Raw genomic sequence first — 23,829 nt, forward strand, 5'->3', positions numbered from 1 at the left:
CCTTGTTCTTTGCTATAATTTGGCTTTTGTGCACTTCCTGCTTTTGTTATTGCGAAGGATGCTCCATTTTCAAATGCATCCCTTACTGAATGAAATTCTCATTTGTCCACATTTGTTTGACTATTCTTTCTCCATGTTACCTACACACAATAAATGTAATTAGCTAAATATCATGTAAAAGGGAAGATAATTTCAATCAATTAATCATGCGATCTATTATTAATTTAGTAAATGCATTTTCATGTTAATTGATAATTACCTCTTAGTTTATTTACGGGAACAACTTCAACATTGTATATCTATCTTGTTCAACTTCAAGCTGCGGAATTGACCAAGAACAGTAACAAAAGAAATCAAGATCTAAATTGTTTTCAATCTTCCTCCATGCCTCATAAATTGCCTCCTAATTTTAGAAAGTTTGATTCTTGATATGAGAAACGTAAGAAAAAGAGAAAAGTTGATGAAAAATAGAAGAGTTGATGAGTTAGTTCAATCTCAAGTAGGATCTCTTGATAAATTTATTATAAAAGACCACAAATTTCTGTTGATGTTGGAAATGGAAATCTTGTGTGTGTTACATATCAAGTTCTTGAGGCCTTCGAGTTCCTCACTTTTCATATCAAGTTCCACACTCGTTGCTTTAACAATAATAACAGGCATATCCATCTTTATGCTCCTGAGGCCTATTTTGGAATCGAGCTCTCTACTCCAAGTCTTTGTACCTTTTTTTAGAGGCATTCCTCTTCAAAAACTATGTGGGGGCAACACCAATCTCCCCAACATTAAATGTGTACATATTGAGTTAATCAATTTGGAGAATTCTTCCGAGACTTCGTTGCTTCTACTCAACTGGCTGGTATAGTCGGTTCAACTACTCTTAAGGTACTTTAGACCATGCTTGTTTTGAGTTTTTTTTTATTGTCTTCATAAGTTTTGTCAAAAGTGTGGACTTTTATTGAACTGATCCCAATTCTCGCCCTGATTTATTAGGTTCTTTCCTTAGTTCCTGACTTATTAAAGGCTGAGCCCGCTTCCTTTTGTAACTTGAAGTCGCTGACGGTATATTTGGACCTAGGCACATCCATACCCGATGGAATAGTGGACTTTATGCTTCGGAAGTCACCCTCAGTAGAGGTTGACATCATAGATTGATCAAGGTTAGACGTGCATTCAACTTTTTTTACTGAGATTGCATGAAAATGCGTGCACGTGCATCTTGATACACATGTAAGACTTGTTTACTGAGATAAACATTAGCATCTAACTTAGGAAAAACACTTGTATTTGCATCTTTATTCACATTTAAGACCAATTTGAGTTAGCACTTAGCTCATAGCATTTACCAAGTGTCTTCTTAGTTAAAGTGGTTGTAAAATTAATAGGCGCCAATAGTACTCCTACTAGGAGTGAAAAGAAGATTGTTTGCTTCATCTTCTTATTGGTAATCAAAAGCTCTTGACTAGATTGTTTTTCTGCTCATGGAAGACACAAATGATAAGTTAGTTGTTATTGCTACGAGTATTTGTTGTGTGGGAGGTGCAGTGAGGGATAGCTAGGTAATGCCAGGTTTGATAGATGAATGTTGATTATTTGTTAACTTATTTGCATAAATTGTAATTTGATAAGTTCAGGAATAGTCTCGCCAATTTCTTGATTCCTATTTTATTTTTATTGGTTTATGCTTTTGTTTTTTCTTTCTGTTTATGTGCAATATTTTGCCTCTAAATTTTTTAAGATGTTGACATAATTGTCTTCCTATTTTCTTGATGCTGTTCTTGTTTGGTAATGTGAAAACGACCTGCTGGCTGCTTGTTTGAGTTAATGTAAGGCGTGTAATAAAAGTTCACATTCTTAATTAAAAGATTACCTTTTCAGTTGGAACCAGAGCCAAGAGAACATGTGAGCAGAAGTACACAAGGAAGGAATGAGTTTGGTCAATGACCTAAGTAAAGATTTTCAGATTCCATGAGATCTCAAATCTTCTTTTATTTTCAAACTTAGCACAAAATCAAACACCTCTTAACAATTCCGAGAAGATGGTAAAAAAGAGTGTGCCTATATCTTAATTAAGAATTGTTTCATTGAAATTAACAAGTGAGCTTAATATTAACATCCAACCAAAGCCAAGATACCCTTTAGACCTATAAACGACATACAAATGCAAGAACAGTAGCAAAGAAACTTAAACATGACTCTTCCAAGTAGAAAGCATGCTTAGCATAACTCTTCACTAAGCTGAAACATATGCAGTGCAGGCCCATAATTAACTATTCGGTGCAATTTGGATACAAGCATGATTAATAAACTACTCTTTAGTTTAACAATAAATATAACGCGGTTTGGACCAAAGTTGACGTAGACTCCAATACTTTATTAGACACAAAACTGACATGTAGATATCAGTAATAATTTAGGGTGTGTAAGTGTTGGACACTTACTCTTCAATCCGAAGTGTCGGTTGGTACTGTATAACACATTTTTTAGCCTATAAAGCAGACTTACGGAGTGTGCTAGTTTATTACACATTTCCTACAAACTTCCAAATCCCTTTATACCCCCTCTGTCTCTCTGATTATAAGATCCTACAAATTTTTTGATATATTTATACTACTAAATATTACTTCAACAATTTCAGTTTCGCAACATTTTCATGTCATGTTTCCAACATTTTCATTTTGGTTATCTCTTCTCATTGCTTTCAACTTTGTCCAAAACACATTTACTTCTACATTAGGAACTGAGAACGATAACTTGGTGTTGCTCAAGTTCAAAGAAGCAATATCTAATGACCCAAATGGAGTCTTGACCTCTTGGAATAGTTCAACTCACTTCTGCAAGTGGCATGGAATCACATGCAGTCCCATGCATCAAAGAGTTACAGAGTTAAACTTAGAAGGATATCAGCTGCATGGATTGATATCTCCCCATGTTGGCAATCTCTCTTTTTTGAGACACCTCAACCTTGCACACAATAGTTTCTTCGGAAAAATCCCACAGAAACTCGGTCAGTTGTTTCGATTGCAGGAACTCGTACTCATTGATAACTCCTTGACAGGGGAGATTCCTACAAACTTGATGAGTTGCTCTAATCTTGAATTCTTATACTTGACTGGAAATCATCTTATCGGTAAAATACCAATTGGAATAAGCTCTCTTCAAAAGCTTCAAGTGTTGGAGATTTCAAAAAACAATTTAACCGGAAGAATACCACCATTCATAGGGAATCTTTCATGGCTAGCTATTCTTTCGGTGGGTGATAACCTCTTAGAGGGAGACATTCCACAAGAAATATGCAGCCTCAAAAACTTGACAATAATGTCAGTGTTTCTAAACAGACTATCTAATACATTACCTTCTTCTTGTCTTTATAATATGTCATCTCTTACTTTCATTTCCGCTGCATTCAATAATTTTAATGGATCTCTTCCACCCAATATGTTCAACACCCTCTCCAATCTTCAATATTTAGCAATCGGAGGAAATCAATCCTCAGGTACAATCCCTATTTCCATTTCAAATGCCTCTTCCCTATTTTATCTTGACTTAGATCAAAACAATTTGGTCGGACAAGTTCCAAGTCTAGGGAAGTTGCATGATCTTCGACGGTTGAATCTAGAGTTAAACAGTTTAGGTAACAATTCCACTAAGGATTTAGAGTTTTTAAAATCCTTGACAAACTGTAGTAAACTACTAGTGTTTTCTATATCCTTTAATAATTTTGGAGGTAATTTGCCAAATTCCATTGGGAATTTATCCACTCAACTTAGGCAACTACATCTTGGATATAATAGGATATCAGGAAAAGTTCCTGAAGAATTAGGAAATCTAATTGGCTTAACTCTGTTGAGCATGGAACTTAACCACTTTGAAGGAATTATTCCTACTACTTTTGGGAAGTTTGAGAAAATGCAACTATTAGTTTTGGAGGGAAATAAGTTGTCCGGAGAGGTACCACCCATCATAGGAAACCTCAGTCAATTATATCATTTGCGTATAGGAGATAATATGTTAGAAGGAAATATTCCTTCAAGCATAGGAAACTGCAAAAAGTTACAATACCTAGACCTTTCACAAAACAATCTTAGAGGAGCCATACCCTTAGAAGTTTTCAGTCTTTCTTCGTTATCAATTTTATTGAACTTGTCAAGAAACTCATTGAGTGGTAGCCTACCGAGAGAAGTGGGTATGCTAAAAAGTATCAACAAGCTAGATGTCTCGGAGAATCTTCTATCTGGTGACATTCCTAGAACCATTGGTGAATGCATAGTCTTAGAATACCTATTTTTGCAAGGGAACTCCTTCAACGGAACCATACCATCCTCATTGGCTTCACTTAAAGGTCTTCAATATTTAGAATTGTCAAGAAATCGGTTGTATGGACCGATTCCTAATGTTCTACAGAATATATCAGTTTTAGAACACTTGAATGTTTCTTTCAACATGTTGGAAGGCGAGGTACCAACAGAAGGTGTCTTTGGAAATATAAGCAAGTTAGTTGTGACTGGAAACAATAAACTTTGTGGAGGTATTTCAAAGCTTCATCTACATCCATGCCCTGTCAAAAGTATTAAACCTGCAAAACACCAAAAAATCAAGATGATAGCGGTGATTGCTAGTGTGGTATCTATTCTTCTCATGGCGACAATTGTTATAACTGTCTACAAGATGAGGAAAAGAAACAAGAAACCAAATTCTGATTTACTAACAATTGACCCAGTAGCTAAAGTTTCATACCAAGAGCTTCACCAAGGAACTGATGGATTTTCTGCTAGAAACTTAGTTGGATCAGGAAGTTTTGGTTCTGTTTACAAAGGAAATCTTGAATCAGAAGATAAAGTTGTCGCCATAAAGGTCATGAACCTTCAAAAGAAGGGAGCTCACAAGAGTTTCATTGCTGAATGTAATGCACTAAAAAATATTAGGCATCGAAATTTGGTTAAGATTTTGACATGTTGTTCCAGTACAAATTACAAAGGTCAAGAATTTAAAGCTTTAGTTTTTGAATACATGAACAATGGAAGCGTAGAACAATGGCTACATCCAGGATCAGTGAATGCAGAGAGTCAAAGAACATTGGACCTTGATCAAAGATTGAATATCGCTATTGATATTGCTTTTGTATTACATTACCTTCATCTTGAATGTGAGCAATCAATCATTCATTGTGATCTAAAGCCAAGCAATGTCCTTCTTGACGATGACATGGTTGCTCATGTGAGTGATTTTGGCATAGCAAGACTTGTCTCAGTTGTTGACGACACCTCTCATCGGGAAACTAGTACAAGTGGAATTAAAGGGACTATTGGCTATGCTCCTCCAGGTATTTTTATAAACTCTTAAATCACTTTTCATTGAATTCTCCTATCTTTTAGTTTATGTTTGATATTCTACTAGTTAGGGTTTATTAAATGTTTTTGCTTTATCTTGTAGAATATGGAATGGGTTCTGAAGTATCTGCATATGGTGATATGTATAGCTTCGGGATGCTTTTGTTGGAAATTCTTACCGGAAGGAGACCTATAGATGAAATGTTTGATGATGGTCAAAATCTGCGTATTTTTGTTGAAATTTCATTGCCTAATAATCTTATACATATTTTGGACCCAAATCTGGTACCGAGAAATGTAGAAGCAACAATAGAAGATGGAAACAGTGAGAATTTCACTCCAAATGTAGAGAAGTGCTTAGTTTCACTTTTTAGGATTGGGCTTGCTTGTTCAGTGGAATCACCAAAAGAAAGAATGAATATAGTGGATGTCACTAGAGACTTAAGCATAATCAAAAAGGCTTATCTCGCTGGTGAGTATGATCGATACTTGTAGATACTTAACCGCATGTGCAATTACCTTATGCTCTTGTCTGGTTAAGTAGTTATGTAGTTCACTTAAATCTCTGCAATCTTAATATGCATTTGAAAAATCCTAAACTACAATATGCAAAGATAATGAGTTACTTTTCGATTTCAGGTGTTCACACTCGTGACTAGTTCAAGGTGAAATAGACTTTCACGGCTACGCTTCCAACACAAAAGCCTCTGCAAACCATTGGTGAATTTTATGTGTCTTTACTCTTTACTCAGCAACTTAAGCTTTTGGCTGAGTTTGGTTCACAACAAACACTAATGTTGAAGTATTTAAATTGTAAAGTATGTGTTTTCATTTTTCAATCCTGCTACATATTAGACTGAAATATATTGTCAAACTTCGCCTTAATGTAGTCCAGAAAATGAAACGAGCACACCTTGATACACTCGAAGCAAAGAAGATCAATTTAAGTTTTCTAATAAAAATAATTATAGAATACACTAGTAGTAGCTTTCTAATGAAAATGTCAGAAATTAGGACAACAAAGATCCTTAACACTCAGAAGAACAAATGAAAAGAGATGCAAATTAGTGGGACAAAATGTTGTAGCAACAAAGTCTAAAAAAGACCATTTTTTGGATTAAAACTACCCATTTTGAATTCATGATGTGCTCAATGTGAAAATCAGCACAAGGAGAGAAATACTAGTTATCTTACAACCAACAAAAAAGCACACATTGAAATTTTATTTTTTAAATAGATAACTCTCAACAAGGATCCTTCATAAAAGGGTATGTTTTGCAAATATTATATTGAGATTTTGAGAAAAGATTCATGAGCAAAAAGAAGCCTTTTCTCCTGCACTCTCATAATTTTTGACAATTATGGTATTCTACCCTTTAAAATTATGGTATTCTACCCCATGTAAAAAAATAAATAAGAGTATTTTAAGAACAAAATCTCAATTCAAAAGAATAAAGAAAGAAATAATAAACGTAAACAATGAACATATGATCTTAGATAATGAAGTTCGGACAATTTTGACATATGTTTTCAACTGAAGAGCAGCTGCATTTTCTTTTATTATCAATGAAATATTAAGATTTAAAATGCACTATATAGTTCATATTAGAACATTATCGTTGAACCATATCGGATGAGGTTTCTCCCCCTAATCCCCTACTCGACCCCCCACAATAAACATTTGGGATTGTCGTTATATATGTATTTTGCTCTAAGAGTTGTTAAGAAACTAGGGATTCTTAGTATAGTGGTTGGGTTCTAAGACACAATTGTGAGTATAAGTCCCAACCCCAGAAGCAACATGACATTATGACGTCTTTTACGTCTGCCCGAGTATAAGTTCCTTAAATATTGTGGAGCAACATGACATTTCGGAAGATAAGTCCGGTAAACCGGTATGGAGAAACCTGACATATGGAGGATCGAGAGTCCTCAACCCACGGGTTAACCATCGTTTATACAATCTTTAGGTCATATTTGGTATAGGACGAGCATTAATCCAACAAAGAGGCAGGGGTTCGAGGAATTCTAATCATAGTTAAACATCTGAATCAAACCTATTTACTTTTCAGTGCAAAATCAACAATCTTTCAAATTCCTCCCAATTTATAGTTTTTAAATATAAGTTTAGTAAATTGTCGAATGAAAAATGACAATCATTGCGGAGATGATACGCTTGTTATATTCCTTGGAACAATTTGGTACACTTACCAAATTTGTCATCAATTAATATTCCAATTATACCACTAACTATTTATTATTTTCTCTTATTTTTATTCTCTAATTCATATTTCCCACACCATTAATGAAGGATAGTTTTCCAAATAACTCATAATTTTTCTTCTCATACAAGATTAATTACATTTCTTAATTTGCATGAAATGGTCAAAATGACTTATAATTTGAGACGGATGGAGTATTATTTATTGTTGGCTTAATTGCACTTCCCCCCTATCTTTTGCTAATTGTGCGATTTTGCACCCCCTCTTTTTTTATGAGCGATTTTGCACCCCATCTTTTGCCAATTGTATTTTGTTCAAAATCATCATTAAAAGAGGGGAAAGGGGGCAAAAGATAGGGTGCTGATGGCGTATTTCGCAAGTGTACGAAATCGTTCAAGTAGTAAATAAAACGGTAAGACCGAGTGTCGAACTCGAGGATCGCGTTATACGGTTGAATTGTATTTATGACTTAATTGAACAAAAGGTTAAATTGTTTGTTTTATCGCAATATTGGAAATAACGGAAATTGAAGTGATTAAGATTAATGAGAGAAAGATGTCAGGGATGAGTTTCGCTAGATGACCATGAAAAGCTAATAACCTAGTCTTAACTATTGAATCGACTCGTATGATTGTTACCGAATTATCTAATTTATTCTTGCCCTAATTCCTTAGTGACAAAAACTTTAAACCTAAAATAAAAACCTAATTCCTTAGTGAATTTGAAGATTAGGGTTAAGCATCAACGAACAAGAATTCTTTTAATGATTCCAAGGGTTTGTATCTATTCCTAGATTACAAAGGCAAGGATCTCTTATTTCAAAGCGTTTATCAATTCCACTTCCGTTTCACAAAATAAACCGTAAATCAATTTAAAGGTGATCAATCAATAAAAAGCATTAAGAACGGAAATAAGAGAAACAATCATATGAATTTCAATCAATAATATTAAACTAGGTCATAACAATGATGTTCATCTAGGTCTACTCATCCCCAACAAAGGAGGGTTTAGTTACACATAATTGAGCAATAGACAATAGAAGAAGAATTACAAGATGAATTCATGAATAAACCTTGTTAAAACTCCTTCAATGGTGTTCCAAGATGAGCCCAATCGCTCTCCTATGTGTTTCCAGCCGTTTTTATCTCAAAAAATTGTATCCCCTCAAGTCTGAGACTGAGTTCCTTTAAATAGACACAGTCAAAATCGGTTACCGATGGCATCCAATCGGTAACCGATCCACAATTAAGGCCCAGGAAAATGCGATCCAAAATACAGGATCGGTGGCCGATGCTCAAGGATCGGTGGCCGAAATATCCAGTGACGAGGGCGTGAAAATCAGCAGCAAAATCGGTTACTGATGCTCAATTTCGGTGACCGATTTCTGACTTCTCTTTAAGCCTTCTCTTTTGCTCTTTTGTGACTCTTAGCTCCAGAATTACAGTGAAAATGATCCAAAATGTCATCAAAAAGCCTAGGAAAACTAAGATGACAAGGTGTCATCACAACCCCAAACTTGAACTATTCCTTGTCCTCAAGGAATTTACTTGCAACAGTGACAAATGACAGTGAAATAACAGGTACCTGATGAAATGATAGTGCCCAAAAGTTCAATCTCCCTCTAGCTAAAGATGAGCTAGTTTGACTTGTTCGCATCCACCAATTCACAACTCCACGCAACAATTATGAAATAGGGTTCTACCAGTCGACATGCAGGTCTACATATTACCATATGCTTGAAAAGTTTCTAAACATCAATCAAAGTCAAAGTCATTACACACTTTTGAGGTCTTTAGGGTTGTAACGGGGCTTAGGTAAAAGGTGGGATATATTTGGATAAGTAGGCTACACAAAATTTGAGTTAGGCATTCCTACAAGTGATAGACAAAATTCAATCCCCCAATTCCCTTTTGAAATAACGATTCTAGGTACCTAGAGAACATTTTCAAAATTTGGGACACTTCGAGTTTGAAGTTTACTCGGATATAGCAATGTGTGTCCCTTTTTCAATTTCATTCTTCTTTTTTTTTTTTTCATTTCATTTTTTTTTTTCAAATTTTTTCGATACACCATTTTGTGTGTATTTTTCATTCTTTTTCTTTCTTTCTTGTTCTCTAGTACCCACACCCCAAACTTATCGGGTTGCAAATTCCAAAGGCAACCCCAAACTTATCATTTAGCAACATCCTACATAGCCTAACTCAAAAATAAAATTTTCGGGCAAATCATCCTAAAAGGCTCTAGGCTTTATTTGTAGTTTGTCACCGAACAAAAAGTTCTAAACCTACCGGCTCAAATTGGCTTAAAAATGGATAAAGCAAAATTAAACAACATAGGGTAGGCTTCAAAAAGGCTCACAGGACCAAGCACTTTTGCCTCAGTGTGTAAATGACAAAGACCAATCAACAGTAGAGAAACAATGCAAGTTCTAGAAATGTAGTTGCATGGACATCTAATCTATCATATAAGTAAATTGAAGAACAAAGTTTGGCAATGAACCTTATGGCTGAGATTTCTGGGAGTTGTGACTACCTAGCAACGCCGTACACTTCGTCTTTTGAAGAACCAAGTCACTCCTCCGTTTTGAACTTTCAGAATACCATTTCATCAAATCACTGTTACTAAACTGGAATAGGTCACCTGAAACAAACAAATGCCTTAATAATAAACAAGTTCAAGAACAAGTACAAATAAGGGACACTACTCAAGTTCAAATTAAAATACAACTGAAACAAAGTACTAAATCAAATAACAAAACATAAATACTGAAAAACAAGATAAAATGCTTGGGCTAAACAAGGTGCCCAAGTCAATGTGATCCTCCTGCTCCTGACGACCCTCCTGGTCCAGATGGTGGGAATGGATAGTAATGTGGATGCTCCTCGGTATTAGGCTGCTCAGCCTGAATCCGGTAGTACTCCTCTCTGATGCTAGCCTCTCTGGCGGCTCCCCTCGCCCTCTCCTCAGCAAAGTACCTCTCCATGTCCTCGGGGCTCGCAAATCTCTGATATGCATTAGTCATGGCATCAGGACCACGACGATATGCATCAGCTGCAATAATAAACTCTTCATGGAAGGCTGGTGGTGGCATCCGATCTCGGGAGGAGATATCCATGGCCCAGTTGGCCATAGCATAAGTGTAGTGTGCAAAATGAGGAGGGATGTATCCCTGCTGCTGCTGCATCATAGGTGGCTGCACCTGAGGCATCTGCGGTATCTGGTGTGCCAGATCCTCCTCCATAATCTGAGGCTGACCCTGCTGCTCCCTTTGTCGCGCGAGTTCGCGCTCAAACTTCTCTTGCTCTTTCTCATATTTTACCAGGGTCTTGTCTGAAATTGGAAGCTGAGATGTGAGATATATATCAGTAGGTTCTGAAGGAACCTGTGCCTCCTGGCAGAGAGCGTTAATCAAACAACAATGACCAGCAGTGGACCCAGTGGTGTTGATGAGGTCCTTCAAACTCGCATACATCAACCTGGCAACGTCAATGTCATCATCAGAGAGCACAGCCTGCAAAATATAAAAGCGAGCACGGGTCATCTCAGCCTTAGCGGATGTCCGCTCAATAGTGGTCAGAAGAAAGTTCGACCAAGCCTTGAATATTGGCAATAAATCCACTACATCAATCCGCTGCGGTACTCCGCCCCTTCCTTTCCAACCAGCCCCCTCTCGAACAAGACCAGCAAGTAACCCAGCCCAATAATCAGCATTTCTCTCCCCTCCTCCAGACTCCTTCCTCCGCTCAATAACACCACACTCGTCCGGCCTAGTAAGCCCCAACACCCTAGCAATATCATCAGCACTGTACCCCACCCTCTTGCCTCGAACTTTAGCATGTCTACTCGTTTCTCCCGCAGCAAATGCATTAGACAAAAATTCCAAAGCGATGGTTTTGTTGCTTTCACCGGTCACCATATTCACAATACCGTGCCAACCCTTCTGCTCAATTTTCTCAGCAAAAATAGGATACCTCGTGAGTGACCCAAAATCAAATCCCCGCTCCTTAGTAAACGTGTTCCCCTTAATTTCCTGGTAGCGTTTCTCCGCCGTCTCAGAGACAAACCGTCGGTAAGGTGGTGGGTTATTAGGTTGTGGTTGGGGTGGTGGGTTTGGGGGTGGTGGTTGAGAGGAGGAAGACTCTTTTCCTTTCCTCTTTCGTGTGGGTGGTGGTGGTGGTTGACCTTGGTTTCTAGTTTGGGCCATGGGTGTTGATGAAATTGGGAATGGGTATGTGAATTAAGAAATTTGGGAATAAAGTTAGGGTTTGGTTATGGTGTAGTTTTGGGAAAAATTGAAGGTTTGAATGTTTAAATGTTGGTGTATGATGAATTTGTGGTGAGGATTTATGTTAATGGTGGTTTGGGGAAGGTAATGGGTAGTGGTTATTGGTGTTGTTGATAAGGGTTTATGAATGTGTGAGGTTAGGGAGGAAGAGGTGTGTGGGTTTGGGAAAGGTTTATGGATGTTTAGGATGAAGATTAAATGAATATGTGAGGTTTGGGTTGGATTGAATGGTGGAGAAGAAGAAGAAAGGGAAGATTTTCGGTACCTATGGGGGTTGGGCGGCGCACAAGGGAAGTTTTAGAGGGTTGAAGATGACTGAAATTATGAAGGCTGGGTATTATAACAGCCGAAATCGGCCACCGATGGACAAAGGATCGGCCACCGAAATTTCCAGCGAGTGGGGGAAAAAATTTTCGCCAAAATCGGCTACCGATAGTAGAGGATCGGCCACCGATTTTTGCCCCCCCTTTTTTTTTTTTTTTTTTTTGCTAGAAAAAAAAAAAAAGAAAATCGGTCACCGCTTTGTTCAATCAGCTACCGATTTTTCCAGACTTAAAAAAAATATTTTTGGTGTCAAAAATTGGTCACCGGTTGCGAAAAACGACTACCGATTTTTGACATTTTCAAAAGGAAAATTTCTGAATTTTTTTTGTGTGGGACTTAAAAGCTGTAGTGCCCACATTTTTCATAAAATAAACGCAAAGATAACGAAAAGAAAGATACACTTACGATGGGTTGCCTCCCATCAAGCGCTGGTTTAACGTCCTAAGCTTGACGGTCCACTTTTCTTCCTTCAAGTGGATTGTAACGAAATGGACTCCCTTGAACGCTCCGACTCTCCCCCATAATATGGTTTGAGTCTTTGTCCATTGACCTTAAAGGTCTTGTCAGAATCCAGATGTTGAACCTCAATAGCACCGTACGGATAAACTTTCGCCACTTTGAATGGCCCGGACCACCTTGACTTCAGCTTTCCAGGGAACAACCTCAACCTGGAATTAAAAAGTAAAACAAGTTGCCCTTCTCTAAACTCCCTAATTTGAATCTTTTTGTCATGCCATTTCTTTGTTTTTTCTTTATAAATTTTGGCATTCTCGTAGGCATAGTTCCGGAACTCATCCAACTCATGGAGTTGAAGAATTCTAGACTCGCCTGCTTTAAAAAGATCAAAATTAAGGAGCTTAGTTGCCCACAAAGCCTTGTGTTCGAGCTCTAAGGGCAAATGACAAGATTTTCCATAAACAATTTGAAAAGGGGACATACCTATAGGTGTTTTGAAGGCAGTCCTATATGCCCATAAGGCATCATCAAGCTTAAGAGACCAATCCTTTCGGGACGAGTTCACAGTTTTTTCTAAAATTTGCTTGATTTGCCTATTGGACACTTCTACTTGTCCACTAGTTTGAGGGTGGTAGGGTGTGGCAATCCGATGATGCACATTGTACTTTTTCAACAACGCCTCCATCTTTCGATTGAGGAAGTGGGTGCCTTCATCACTAATTAAGGCTCTAGGAACCCCAAAGCGTGAAAAAATGTTTTTCTTGAGGAAGGCCACCACTACTTGAGCATCATTGGTTTGCGTGGCAATTGCTTCCACCCACTTAGAAACGTAGTCCACTGCCACCAAAATGTACATCTTTGAGTATGAGGACGGGAATGGTCCCATGAAGTCAATTCCCCACACATCAAAGATTTCCACTTCTAACACAGGATTTTGTGGCATCTCGTTTCTTTTTGAAATATTTCCTGTGCGTTGGCAGCGGTCACATTTCTGAACATAGGTGAAAGCATCTTTAAAAAGAGTAGGCCAAAACAGGCCTGACTGAAGGACCTTTGCAGCAGTCCTATCCCCACTAAAGTGTCCCCCATAGCTGGAGTCATGGCAGTGCCACAACACCTTTTCTTGTTCATCTTCGGGGACACATCTTCTTAACAAACCATCAACCCCCCTTTTGTACAAAAATGGTTCATCCCACACATATGACTTGCAGTCATGTAGGAATTTCTTACGTTGTTGGGAGTTAAAGTCAAGAGGAATAATCTTACCCACCATGTAGTTCGCAAAGTCCGCAAACCACGGCACCATCGTAAAAGCTAAGATGTGCTCATCAGCAAAGAGGTCCTTGATAGGCCTCTCCTCCTCTGTTTCATCCATCTTCTCCAGGCGAGAAAGATGGTCAGCCACCGTGTTCTCCGATCCTTTCTTGTCACGGATCTCTAAATCAAATTCCTGCAACAACAGTATCCACCTAAGAAGCCTTGCCTTAGATTCCTGCTTAGAAAACAAATACCTTAGTGCAGCATGGTCAGTGTAAACAATGACTTTAGACCCTAACAAGTAAGATCTAAATTTATCAAAAGCATAAACAACAGCCAAAAGTTCTTTTTCAGTGGTAGCATAGTTAAGTTGTGCTGGATTCAAAACATGGCTGGCATAATAGATAACATGCAACAACTTATCTTTTCTTTGACCAAGTACTGCCCCAACAGCTATGTCACTTGCATCACACATAATTTCAAAAGGTAGTGACCAATCAGGTGCAATGACAATAGGGGCAGTAATCAATTTTTGCTTCAAAGTATTAAAAGCATTCAGACACTCATCATTGAATTGGAAAGGAATGTCTTTGACAAGCAGGTTAGTAAGGGGTTTTGCTATTTTTGAAAAATCTTTGATAAACCTCCTATAAAAACCTGCATGGCCTAAAAAGCTTCGAATGCCTTTCTCATTAGTGGGAGGAGGAAGTTTTTCAATTACTTCAATTTTAGCTTGGTCAACCTCTATCCCCTTGTGGGAGATTCGGTGACCCAAAACAATTCCCTCTCTCACCATGAAATGGCATTTTTCCCAGTTTACGACTAAATTAGCTTTTTGACATCTTTCCAATACAAGAGATAAATTATGCAAACAATGATCAAAAGAAGAGCCAAAGACAGAAAAATCATCCATAAAGACTTCGATATGTTTTTCAAGCATATCGGAGAATATGGACATGACACACCTTTGAAACGTGGCAGGGGCATTGCATAGCCCAAATGGCATCCTCCTGTAAGCAAATATCCCATAAGGACATGTGAAAGCAGTTTTCTCTTGATCTTCAGGTGCCACCGCAATTTGATTATAACCAGAGTACCCGTCCAAGAAACAGTAATATTCATGACCTGCTAACCTCTCTAACATTTGATCAATGAAAGGTAGTGGGAAGTGATCCTTCCTTGTTGCGGTATTCAGCCTCCTATAGTCAATACAAACTCTCCACCCGGTGACTGTACGTGTTGGGATCAGCTCATTCTTCTCATTTGTAACCACGGTAGTCCCACCCTTTTTAGGAACAACTTGGACGGGACTCACCCACGAACTGTCTGAAATGGGATAGATGATACCAGCTTCAAGTAACTTCACCACCTCCTTTCTAATCACCTCTTTCATGGCTGGATTTAGTCTTCGTTGTGGCTGCACCACCGGCTTGAAATTATCTTCCATCAGAATTTTATGCATGCAAAAAGTAGGACTAATACCCTTCAAATCATCGATGGACCAACCCAGAGCACCCTTGTACATTCTAAGCACCCTTAACAATTTTTCTTCTTCAAGTTTGCTCAAGTTGGAACTAATAATGGTTGGGTACTTCTCTTTCTCACCAAGGAACACATACTTCAAGTGAGAAGGTAATTGTTTGAGTTCAACTACCGGTGCTTCCTTTGATTTCTCCACAACTTCGTCTTGAGGATGAAGTTCCTCCCACCTAGTAGGGGTGCGACGGTTGTGGGATGGAGAAGCCTCCAACATAGCTAAGACTTCACCTTCTTTAGGATCCTCACTTACTTGTGCAATTTCCGGTGGCAAGCTTAAGACTCTTTCAAGTGGTAGGGCTGGTATCTCTTTTTGGAGTTTTTCTTTCACAAAGGATTTGATCATGTCGACCCTATAGCATTTTTCTTCTTCGGGGTGCTTCATAGCTTTAAGAACATTCAACTTCACCACCTCATCAAAGAATTTCAAAGTTAAAGTGCCATCTTCCATGTCAATTAAACACCTCCCGGTTTGCAAGAACGGTCTTCCGAGTATTAAAGGAATATCATCATCTTCTTCCATCTCAAGAACGACAAAATCTACCGGGAAGATGAATTTATCAACTTTCACAAGAACATCTTCAACTATGCCATAGGGGAATTTGTAAGACTTATCTGCAAACTGTAGAGTCATCCTTGTGTCTCTTACTCTTCCGATGCCTAACTTCTTATAAATAGACAAAGGCATCAAGCTCACACTAGCTCCAAGATCAATCAACGCCTTCTTAAAAGTTCTATCCCCAATGGTACAAGGAATGGTAACACTACCAGGATCTTTCAGCTTCCTTGGGATTTTTCTTTGTAGAACAGCACTACATTGCTCGGTGAGCATCACATCTTCATCGTCAATTGTTCTCTTTCTTGAAAGAATGTCCTTCATGAATTTTGCATATGAAGGCATTTGTTGAATAGCTTCAGCAAAAGGAATGTTGATTTGTAGCTTCTTGAACATCTCAATGAACTTTGCAAAGCACTTTTCATCTTTTTCTTTCTTCACCCTTTGAGGATAAGGCAGCTTGATTTGTGGCTTTGGAGCTTCATCTTTCTTTTTCTTCTCAGGCTCTCCCACAACTTGAGTAACACCAGAATCACGCACTTCAACCTCCACTTCAATTAGTTCAGGAGACGAGTCACCTCCATCATGTTTAGCTTGAGATGATGATGAGTCTTCCTTATCCCTTCGCTTATAAGTAATCATGTTTACATTTTCATGATCCCTTGGATTGATAACTGTGTTGCTTGGAAGGGTTCCTGGTGCTCGTTGTGTGAGTTGTTGAGCAATTTGACCAACTTGAGTTTCAAGATTTTTGATTGAAGCTCTTGTATTCTTTTGAGCCTCTCTGGTTTCTTGAGCTAAGGAATTCATGTTGGTTGCCATTGCTTCTATAGCTAACTCCCAATCAGCCTTCTTTGGAGCTTGGTTTGATGGACCTCCTTGATAACCCCCTTGTTGTTGATTTTGAGAACCACCTTGTTGATTTTTCCATGAGAAATTCGGATGGTTCCTCCAGCCTGGATTATATGTATTTGCAAAAGGGTTATTTCTAACTTGGTTCCCTTGATTGCTGAGGTAGTTCACCATCTCCACTTGGGTTGCATCCATGGGCACATCACAATGCATAGTGAAATGAGGGCCAGCACACCAATCACATTTGACAGTGTTCATTTGATTCACCGGAGCAACTTGGGGTTGAGTTAAGTTAAGTGCTGCCATTTTCTTTGATACTTCAGCAGCTACTGCATCTTGAATCTGCTTACCAGTTAGTATGCTTTGAGCATTTTTGAGCTCAAGTTGATTCAGATCTATGAGTCCTCCCCTTGTACCACCAGTTCTATCATACATCTCCATTTGTTCATTAAGTGCAACAGCTTCAATGATTTTGATTATTTGAGAGGCGGTTTTGAAATTTATGGAACCACCTGAAGCTGTGTCGAGGACTTGTCTAGTAGCCAAACGTAGACCATTACAGAAAATCTGCATTTGAACTGTAGTATCATAGTTGTGCTCGGGACATGCTGAAAGCAGCTTCTTGTACCTTTTATAAGCTTCTCCCAAGGACTCTCCTTCTTTCTGTTGGAAACTGGAAATGTCTTGTCGCCTTCTTACAAATAGAGCTGTAGGAAAGAATTGCTCCAAGAACTTGTCTTCCATCTCATTCCAAGTTGTTATGCTACCAGCCGGTAAAGAGTCAAACCACTCATAAGCATCATCAGTTAAAGTGAACGGGAACAGTCTCAATCTTTTTGCTTCCTCAGAGTGCCCTTGTACCTTAGCTGTCTCACAAAGTATCAAGAAACTCTTCAAGTGCTTGTTGGCATCTTCATTGTACTTCCCCGCATACTGATTCTCCTTCAACTCCCGCAACAGACCGGGATTGATCTCAAACTTGTTCACCGTCACAGGCTGATTAGTGATGGTCAGCCTGTTTCGGTTTCTGTCACGGGCCCCATAGTCTCCTAGAAGTCTTTCTTCAGGTTGGAGCTGTGGTTGTGGCCCTGTTCCCTCCATCTCTTCGTTTACTTCAAGTACCTCTTCTTCCGTGGCAGTCTCCACCTTACTTGCCTCTTCTTGTTCCCTAAGTTTCCTGAGTTTTGTTTCTTTCCGGATTGCTCGGCAGAATTTTTCAACTTCTGGAATAAAGGTAAGTTCAGCTGAGGGCTGGCCTCGCATACAAGGTTAAACAAAGAGTGAGTAATAATTTAAAATAAAATAAAAGCAATAATTTTGTTGCAGAGCAAAAAATTTCAATTAAGAAAAAATAAAATTCAACAGTGATTTGGCAATCCCCGGCAACGGCGCCAAAAACTTGATGGCGTATTTCGCAAGTGTACGAAATCGTTCAAGTAGTAAATAAAACGGTAAGACCGAGTGTTGAACTCGAGGATCGCGTTATACGGTTGAATTGTATTTATGACTTAATTGAACAAAAGGTTAAATTGTTTGTTTTATCGCAATATTGGAAATAACGGAAATTGAAGTGATTAAGATTAATGAGAGAAAGATGTCAGGGATGAGTTTCGCTAGATGACCATGAAAAGCTAATAACCTAGTCTTAACTATTGAATCGACTCGTATGATTGTTACCGAATTATCTAATTTATTCTTGCCCTAATTCCTTAGTGACAAAAACTTTAAACCTAAAATAAAAACCTAATTCCTTAGTGAATTTGAAGATTAGGGTTAAGCATTAACGAACAAGAATTCTTTTAATGATTCCAAGGGTTTGTATCTATTCCTAGATTACAAAGGCAAGGATCTCTTATTTCAAAGCGTTTATCAATTCCACTTCCGTTTCACAAAATAAACCGTAAATCAATTTAAAGGTGATCAATCAATAAAAAGCATTAAGAACGGAAATAAGAGAAACAATCATATGAATTTCAATCAATAATATTAAACTAGGTCATAACAATGATGTTCATCTAGGTCTACTCATCCCCAACAAAGGAGGGTTTAGTTACACATAATTGAGCAATAGACAATAGAAGAAGAATTACAAGATGAATTCATGAATAAACCTTGTTAAAACTCCTTCAATGGTGTTCCAAGATGCTCCCAATCGCTCTCCTATGTGTTTCCAGCCGTTTTTATCTCAAAAAATCGTATCCCCTCAAGTCTGAGACTGAGTTCCTTTAAATAGACACAGTCAAAATCGGTTACCGATGGCATCCAATCGGTAACCGATCCACAATTAAGGCCCAGGAAAATGCGATCCAAAATACAGGATCGGTGGCCGATGCTCAAGGATCGGTGGCCGAAATATCCAGTGACGAGGGCGTGAAAATCAGCAGCAAAATCGGTTACTGATGCTCAATTTCGGTGACCGATTTCTGACTTCTCTTTAAGCCTTCTCTTTTGCTCTTTTGTGACTCTTAGCTCCAGAATTACAGTGAAAATGATCCAAAATGTCATCAAAAAGCCTAGGAAAACTAAGATGACAAGGTGTCATCAGGTGCAAAATTGCTCCAAAAAAAAAAGAAGAGGGGGTGCAAAATCGCACAATTAGCAAAAAGATAGGGTGCAAAATCAAAAAGGGGGCAAAAAGATGGGGTGCAAAATCGCACAATTAGCAAAAGATAGGGGGGAAATGCAATTAAGCCTTTATTGTTCTTATTTCTCACATTAACAAAGTATTCTTACTTGAGATGCGTTTTTTACCCTGACTTATAATTTGTAAATCGTATTGGTAACATATTACTTTTGATTATAAAAATATACATACCCGTGTATTTAAATTGAGTCATAATGAAAATTTATGATACAATGTATTTTCTATACAACAGGGTGAAATCTTCTTGTTTTTTAGGTTAAATGACATACTAGTGATGAACACTTTGATTCATGATCAATATTCTATATGATTTATAGTTCAACATCTGGAGGTTTTACTACATTGAATTGCGCCAGATGATCTTGTTAAAGATCTTACAGATTTAACATCAACAACTTGAAAAATTTGTTCTTTGCTATAATTTGGCTTTGGCACTCGACTTCCTTTTGTAACTGCGAAAGAGGCTCCATTTTCAAAAGCATCTCTTACCGAATGAAACTCCCATTTGTCGCCATTTGTATGACCAATTTTTCTCCATGTTACCTAGACACATTATATAATTAGAAAAATAAAGTTTAGAAAAAGGGTGTCAATTTATTTTAAAGTGAAACAAATATATTTTATATACATCAACGTCTGAACTCAATTTTATGATTTATTTTAATTAGGTAAATTCATGTTCATTAGTCATTAATTAGTTTAAATTAATGGATTTGCTAAATATGCTTACCTCTTTACTCCCAACTTTAGGTGCTATAAAGAGGTTAGATTCACTTTTGAGGCTAGGCCCCATGCTTCCGCCGACGGCATATTGCATCCATCCTAAGTAAAGATTGTTGGCTACATGTGCATATCCGTGACGAATTCTGAAATGTTATTTTACCGATAAAAAAAATCAAATGTTGTCTAATAAATTCACATCTTTATATTGTATAACTTCAATTTTTCTTGTAAAAAACTTGATAAACAATAATCAATTACCTTGGCATTCGTTGGTTGCAGTTAGGTCCAAAATGATTGTACACAACGGTAACTTTCATGTTTATGTCCCTCACATACCCATCATCATGTCCAAGAAGCATAACTTTATCTTGTTCTCTAAACCAATTATTGGAAATGGTCACATTTGTAGAACCTCGTGTGACATCAAGAAGACCATCTCCGCAATCATAAAGTGTATTATGGTCAATCCAAATTTTTGAAGCGGTAACTAGTCTAATGGCATCTCCATCTACTTGGCCCAAATGAATTACCTTCCCATTTGGCCCCATCACCATCCCAGGGGTTTGAGCTTTGCAATGATGAATTCGAATGTTATGAATTATTATGTTGGTGACCTACAAAATAATACACAATTGTTACAAATTTATGAAATAGAATTCATACTAAAAATAGCTATAGTTAGAAAATTAAATTTAGAGAGGAAAATATAAAATTTCTCTCTAAATACATCACTAAATTTAGAGAGAGGTTTCTTCTTTTTTTCGCAAGTAATTTTTTTCTAGTAGTTTTAACTTTTAAAGCGTAATTAATTGTATTTGGCGATTACCTTTGATATCATTAAGCACGCATTATCGGCAATGTGCACATTGACTCCACGACCATCAATGGTTGTGAAACTGCTAATGAGAAGGGGCTTCATGAGTTTAATGTTCATGTCTTTTTTGAATGTGATCCACACTTTACCTTGAATTACAGAAGCTCCATATCTCAACGTACCAGGTTGAGGATTTATAGGATCATCATTTGGGTTAGTAACTTTATAATGGGTGAGACCCTTACCAATGTTGTTCGTCATCTTTCCTGCATAGCCTACAGAGCAAGTTGCTAGTTGTTGTCTATGTTTTCTCCATTCAAGATTTGGTCTCCAACATCGATCAATCATGTTCATTTTCAATCCCATTAACTTGGATTGTTTTGCAAAACTAAATTTTGAAGTGAAAAATATGGTAATCACAATGGCCAAAACAAAATGCCATCTGATGAAATTGGGACCCTTATATACCATAATATAGTATAAATATTCTTGACAAACTTCGAATGATTGAAAGAAAAAAGAGAGAGATGAGAAATAGAAATGTTTTTTTTTTGTTTATATTGGAGAATTAGAAGCATAAGGAAGTGATTATATATTCATCTAGTTGGTTAAAGTTGTTTTAGAGGCCACGGCTAAATGAGTGTCTCATGCTAAACAAAAGTTATGAATAGAAATAACAGAAAAATCCAGCAACTTTTAACCTCATGTTGTGAAAGTTACCTGAATTTAGGTAGTAACTATAAGCAAAATTAGTTATTTCAACATACAACAATAATGTTTTCATGTACACCAAATGAAACAAACAACAACATTTTCATTGGATGACATTTAATATAAAAATGAAATAATGTCTTAAAACCAATTTAATGGATTACCTAATTATAATTATATAGTATATGGGTGACAAACAACATTAATTCATTTGATGTATTATTTGGCATGAGATAAATAGAAGAGAGAGAAGTATGTTTCCACTCTCTCTTTGTTTGATTTCATATAATTAAATTGAAAATAAAGAAACATCTCTATAATCTAAAAAGGATTAAAAAAATACTTTTAGTTTACAACCACCAATATACAATTTTATAACTATAGCTATTTTTTTCCACGGAAAAAAAATACTTTTAATCAAAATATCTTCAATTTTTTTGATTTTAATTTAATTTTTCCTCTCTAAATTTAGTATGGTAAAAGTATGGTAAAATTAAATTTAGAGAGGAAAAAAAATACTTTTAATCAAAATATCTTCAATTTTTTTGTACAGTTTCTACCGTTTAAAATTATGGTATTCTACCCCGTGTAGAAAAAAAAAATTAAATGCAAGTATTGTAACTTGTAAGAACAACAACCAAGTTAAAAAGAATAAAGAAAGAAATAATAAATGTAACGCAAAAATGGACACGCAATGTTCAATAATTAAGTTCGGACAATTTTGACATATGTCTTCGACTGCAGAGCAACTGCAATTTCGTTTTATTATTAATGAAATAATAAGAATTAAAATGTACTGTATATTTCATATTAAAGCATTATCGTTCAACCATATCTGAAAGGGATTCTTCCCCTCTCACCCCCTCCTCGACCCCCCCATAATAAAATTTGGGCCTGATCCAACGTTGGTCTTCTTGCTCCGCTCGATCGACCATGTCCACTTATCGGTAATTGTGAGTCATTCTCAGCAAGCATTAAATTAAATCAATTGAACATAAGAAGAAGAAAAAAAAAATTATTTTCAAGATGTTTCCTTAGTTTTTATGAATTGGGGTTTTGTTTCTTTTAATAAAAATCAGATGAAGTATTTTTAGTGTCAAATAATTGTAGAATTTACAGGACTCACAGTTTCTGTCATGGAGAGATTGTGGAATGGGTTCCAATGAAGGTGTTTTTTTTTGGAGATGTGTCAGTATAGTTTTGGAATTGTTACCTTGATAATGCAAATTTCATATTCAATAGCGGCATAGCCAACTCTTATCTAAAATTTTGTTGTGATATTCAATGTTCAAAGTTGAATGAGACAATATAAATAGACTTTTCAATTTAGTATGACCAAGACTAAAATGAAATCATAGTATCTATAATTATTTTATGGAAAATTATTTGTAGACACTTAAATCTAATCTACACCTTGAGAGAAAAAGAAAGAGAATGATGTGATAAAATAATGATGTGATAGAAAGAGAAAGAAACATTGAGAAAAAATGAGGTGTTGAATGAATGTTAGAAATTAATGGATGTTTAATGGTCACTCACACGGGGTGGGGAGGAGGAAACCTGGGATCAAGCTCATATACCCGCATAAAACGTGATCACAACCAACTATTAGGCTAGGTTGTAAGCCAACCATTATGTTAAGCTCTATGCTCTAACCAAGGGGGACAAATCATTAAAACGTTTGAATTGATAATAGACTCAAAGGTTGGTTGGACTAGAACAATGATCTGTCGAGCTTGAATGTTAGAGAGTGGTACTCACAAATATTCTGATGTTTAAGTTAGTAAGAGAGCAAAGAGATTGTTACACCCATACTAGACGTATCTAGAAAGTCTAGCATGTGTATTAGTTTAGTAATGGATACATTAAAAATTTACAACATAAAAACTTCGAATGAATATTATATACAACAAATGCGTTCGTACAATAATATTACAACTCAGCTTTTCTAAAGAATAATAAATGCATCCCTTAAAATCCACATCATCCAGCAGCGGGTACGAACGGACACTTGTCGCATCATCCATTCGGCTACTAGCTTGCTAATCCATCTTGATATCTGAAACAAATAAGGATTGGGATGAGACATAATGTCTCAGTGAGTTCCACCTAACCCTAGGCT

At 37.0% G+C, this 23,829-nt stretch overlaps 2 protein-coding genes across 3 annotated transcripts; one reads left to right on the top strand and one right to left on the bottom strand.

The window, feature by feature from the left end:
- The first annotated feature begins 1,149 nt into the window (after positions 1-1,149).
- LOC146919915 (uncharacterized) lies at positions 1,150-6,251 on the top strand. Of its 2 annotated transcripts, XM_085713298.1 has the most exons (3): positions 1,156-5,320; positions 5,431-5,799; positions 5,967-6,251. In XM_085713298.1, the coding sequence occupies exons 1-3, from the start codon at positions 2,656-2,658 to the stop codon at positions 5,984-5,986; spliced, it is 3,054 nt and encodes a 1,017-aa protein (XP_085569424.1). In that variant the 5' UTR covers positions 1,156-2,655; the 3' UTR covers positions 5,987-6,251. The 2 variants fall into 2 exon arrangements, with proteins under 2 accessions (XP_085569423.1, XP_085569424.1); XM_085713297.1 differs by lacking the exon at positions 5,967-6,251 and having other exon boundaries at positions 1,150-5,320; positions 5,431-5,958.
- A 13,495-nt stretch (positions 6,252-19,746) lies between these two features.
- On the bottom strand, positions 19,747-21,784 carry LOC146919916 (putative pectate lyase 4). The gene is made up of 4 exons (XM_085710687.1): positions 21,009-21,784; positions 20,441-20,796; positions 20,190-20,325; positions 19,747-20,002 (listed from the first exon to the last, which is right to left on the bottom strand). Exons 1-4 carry the CDS (start codon positions 21,465-21,467, stop codon positions 19,778-19,780), a joined length of 1,176 nt encoding a protein of 391 aa, XP_085566813.1. The 5' UTR covers positions 21,468-21,784; the 3' UTR covers positions 19,747-19,777.
- Positions 21,785-23,829: the final 2,045 nt, after the last annotated feature.

Source organism: Medicago sativa, chromosome 5 (genome assembly GCF_051527215.1).
Source record: "Medicago sativa cultivar Bolivia chromosome 5, Bolivia_mono, whole genome shotgun sequence".
In the NCBI taxonomy this organism is placed as follows: domain Eukaryota; kingdom Viridiplantae; phylum Streptophyta; class Magnoliopsida; order Fabales; family Fabaceae; genus Medicago; species Medicago sativa.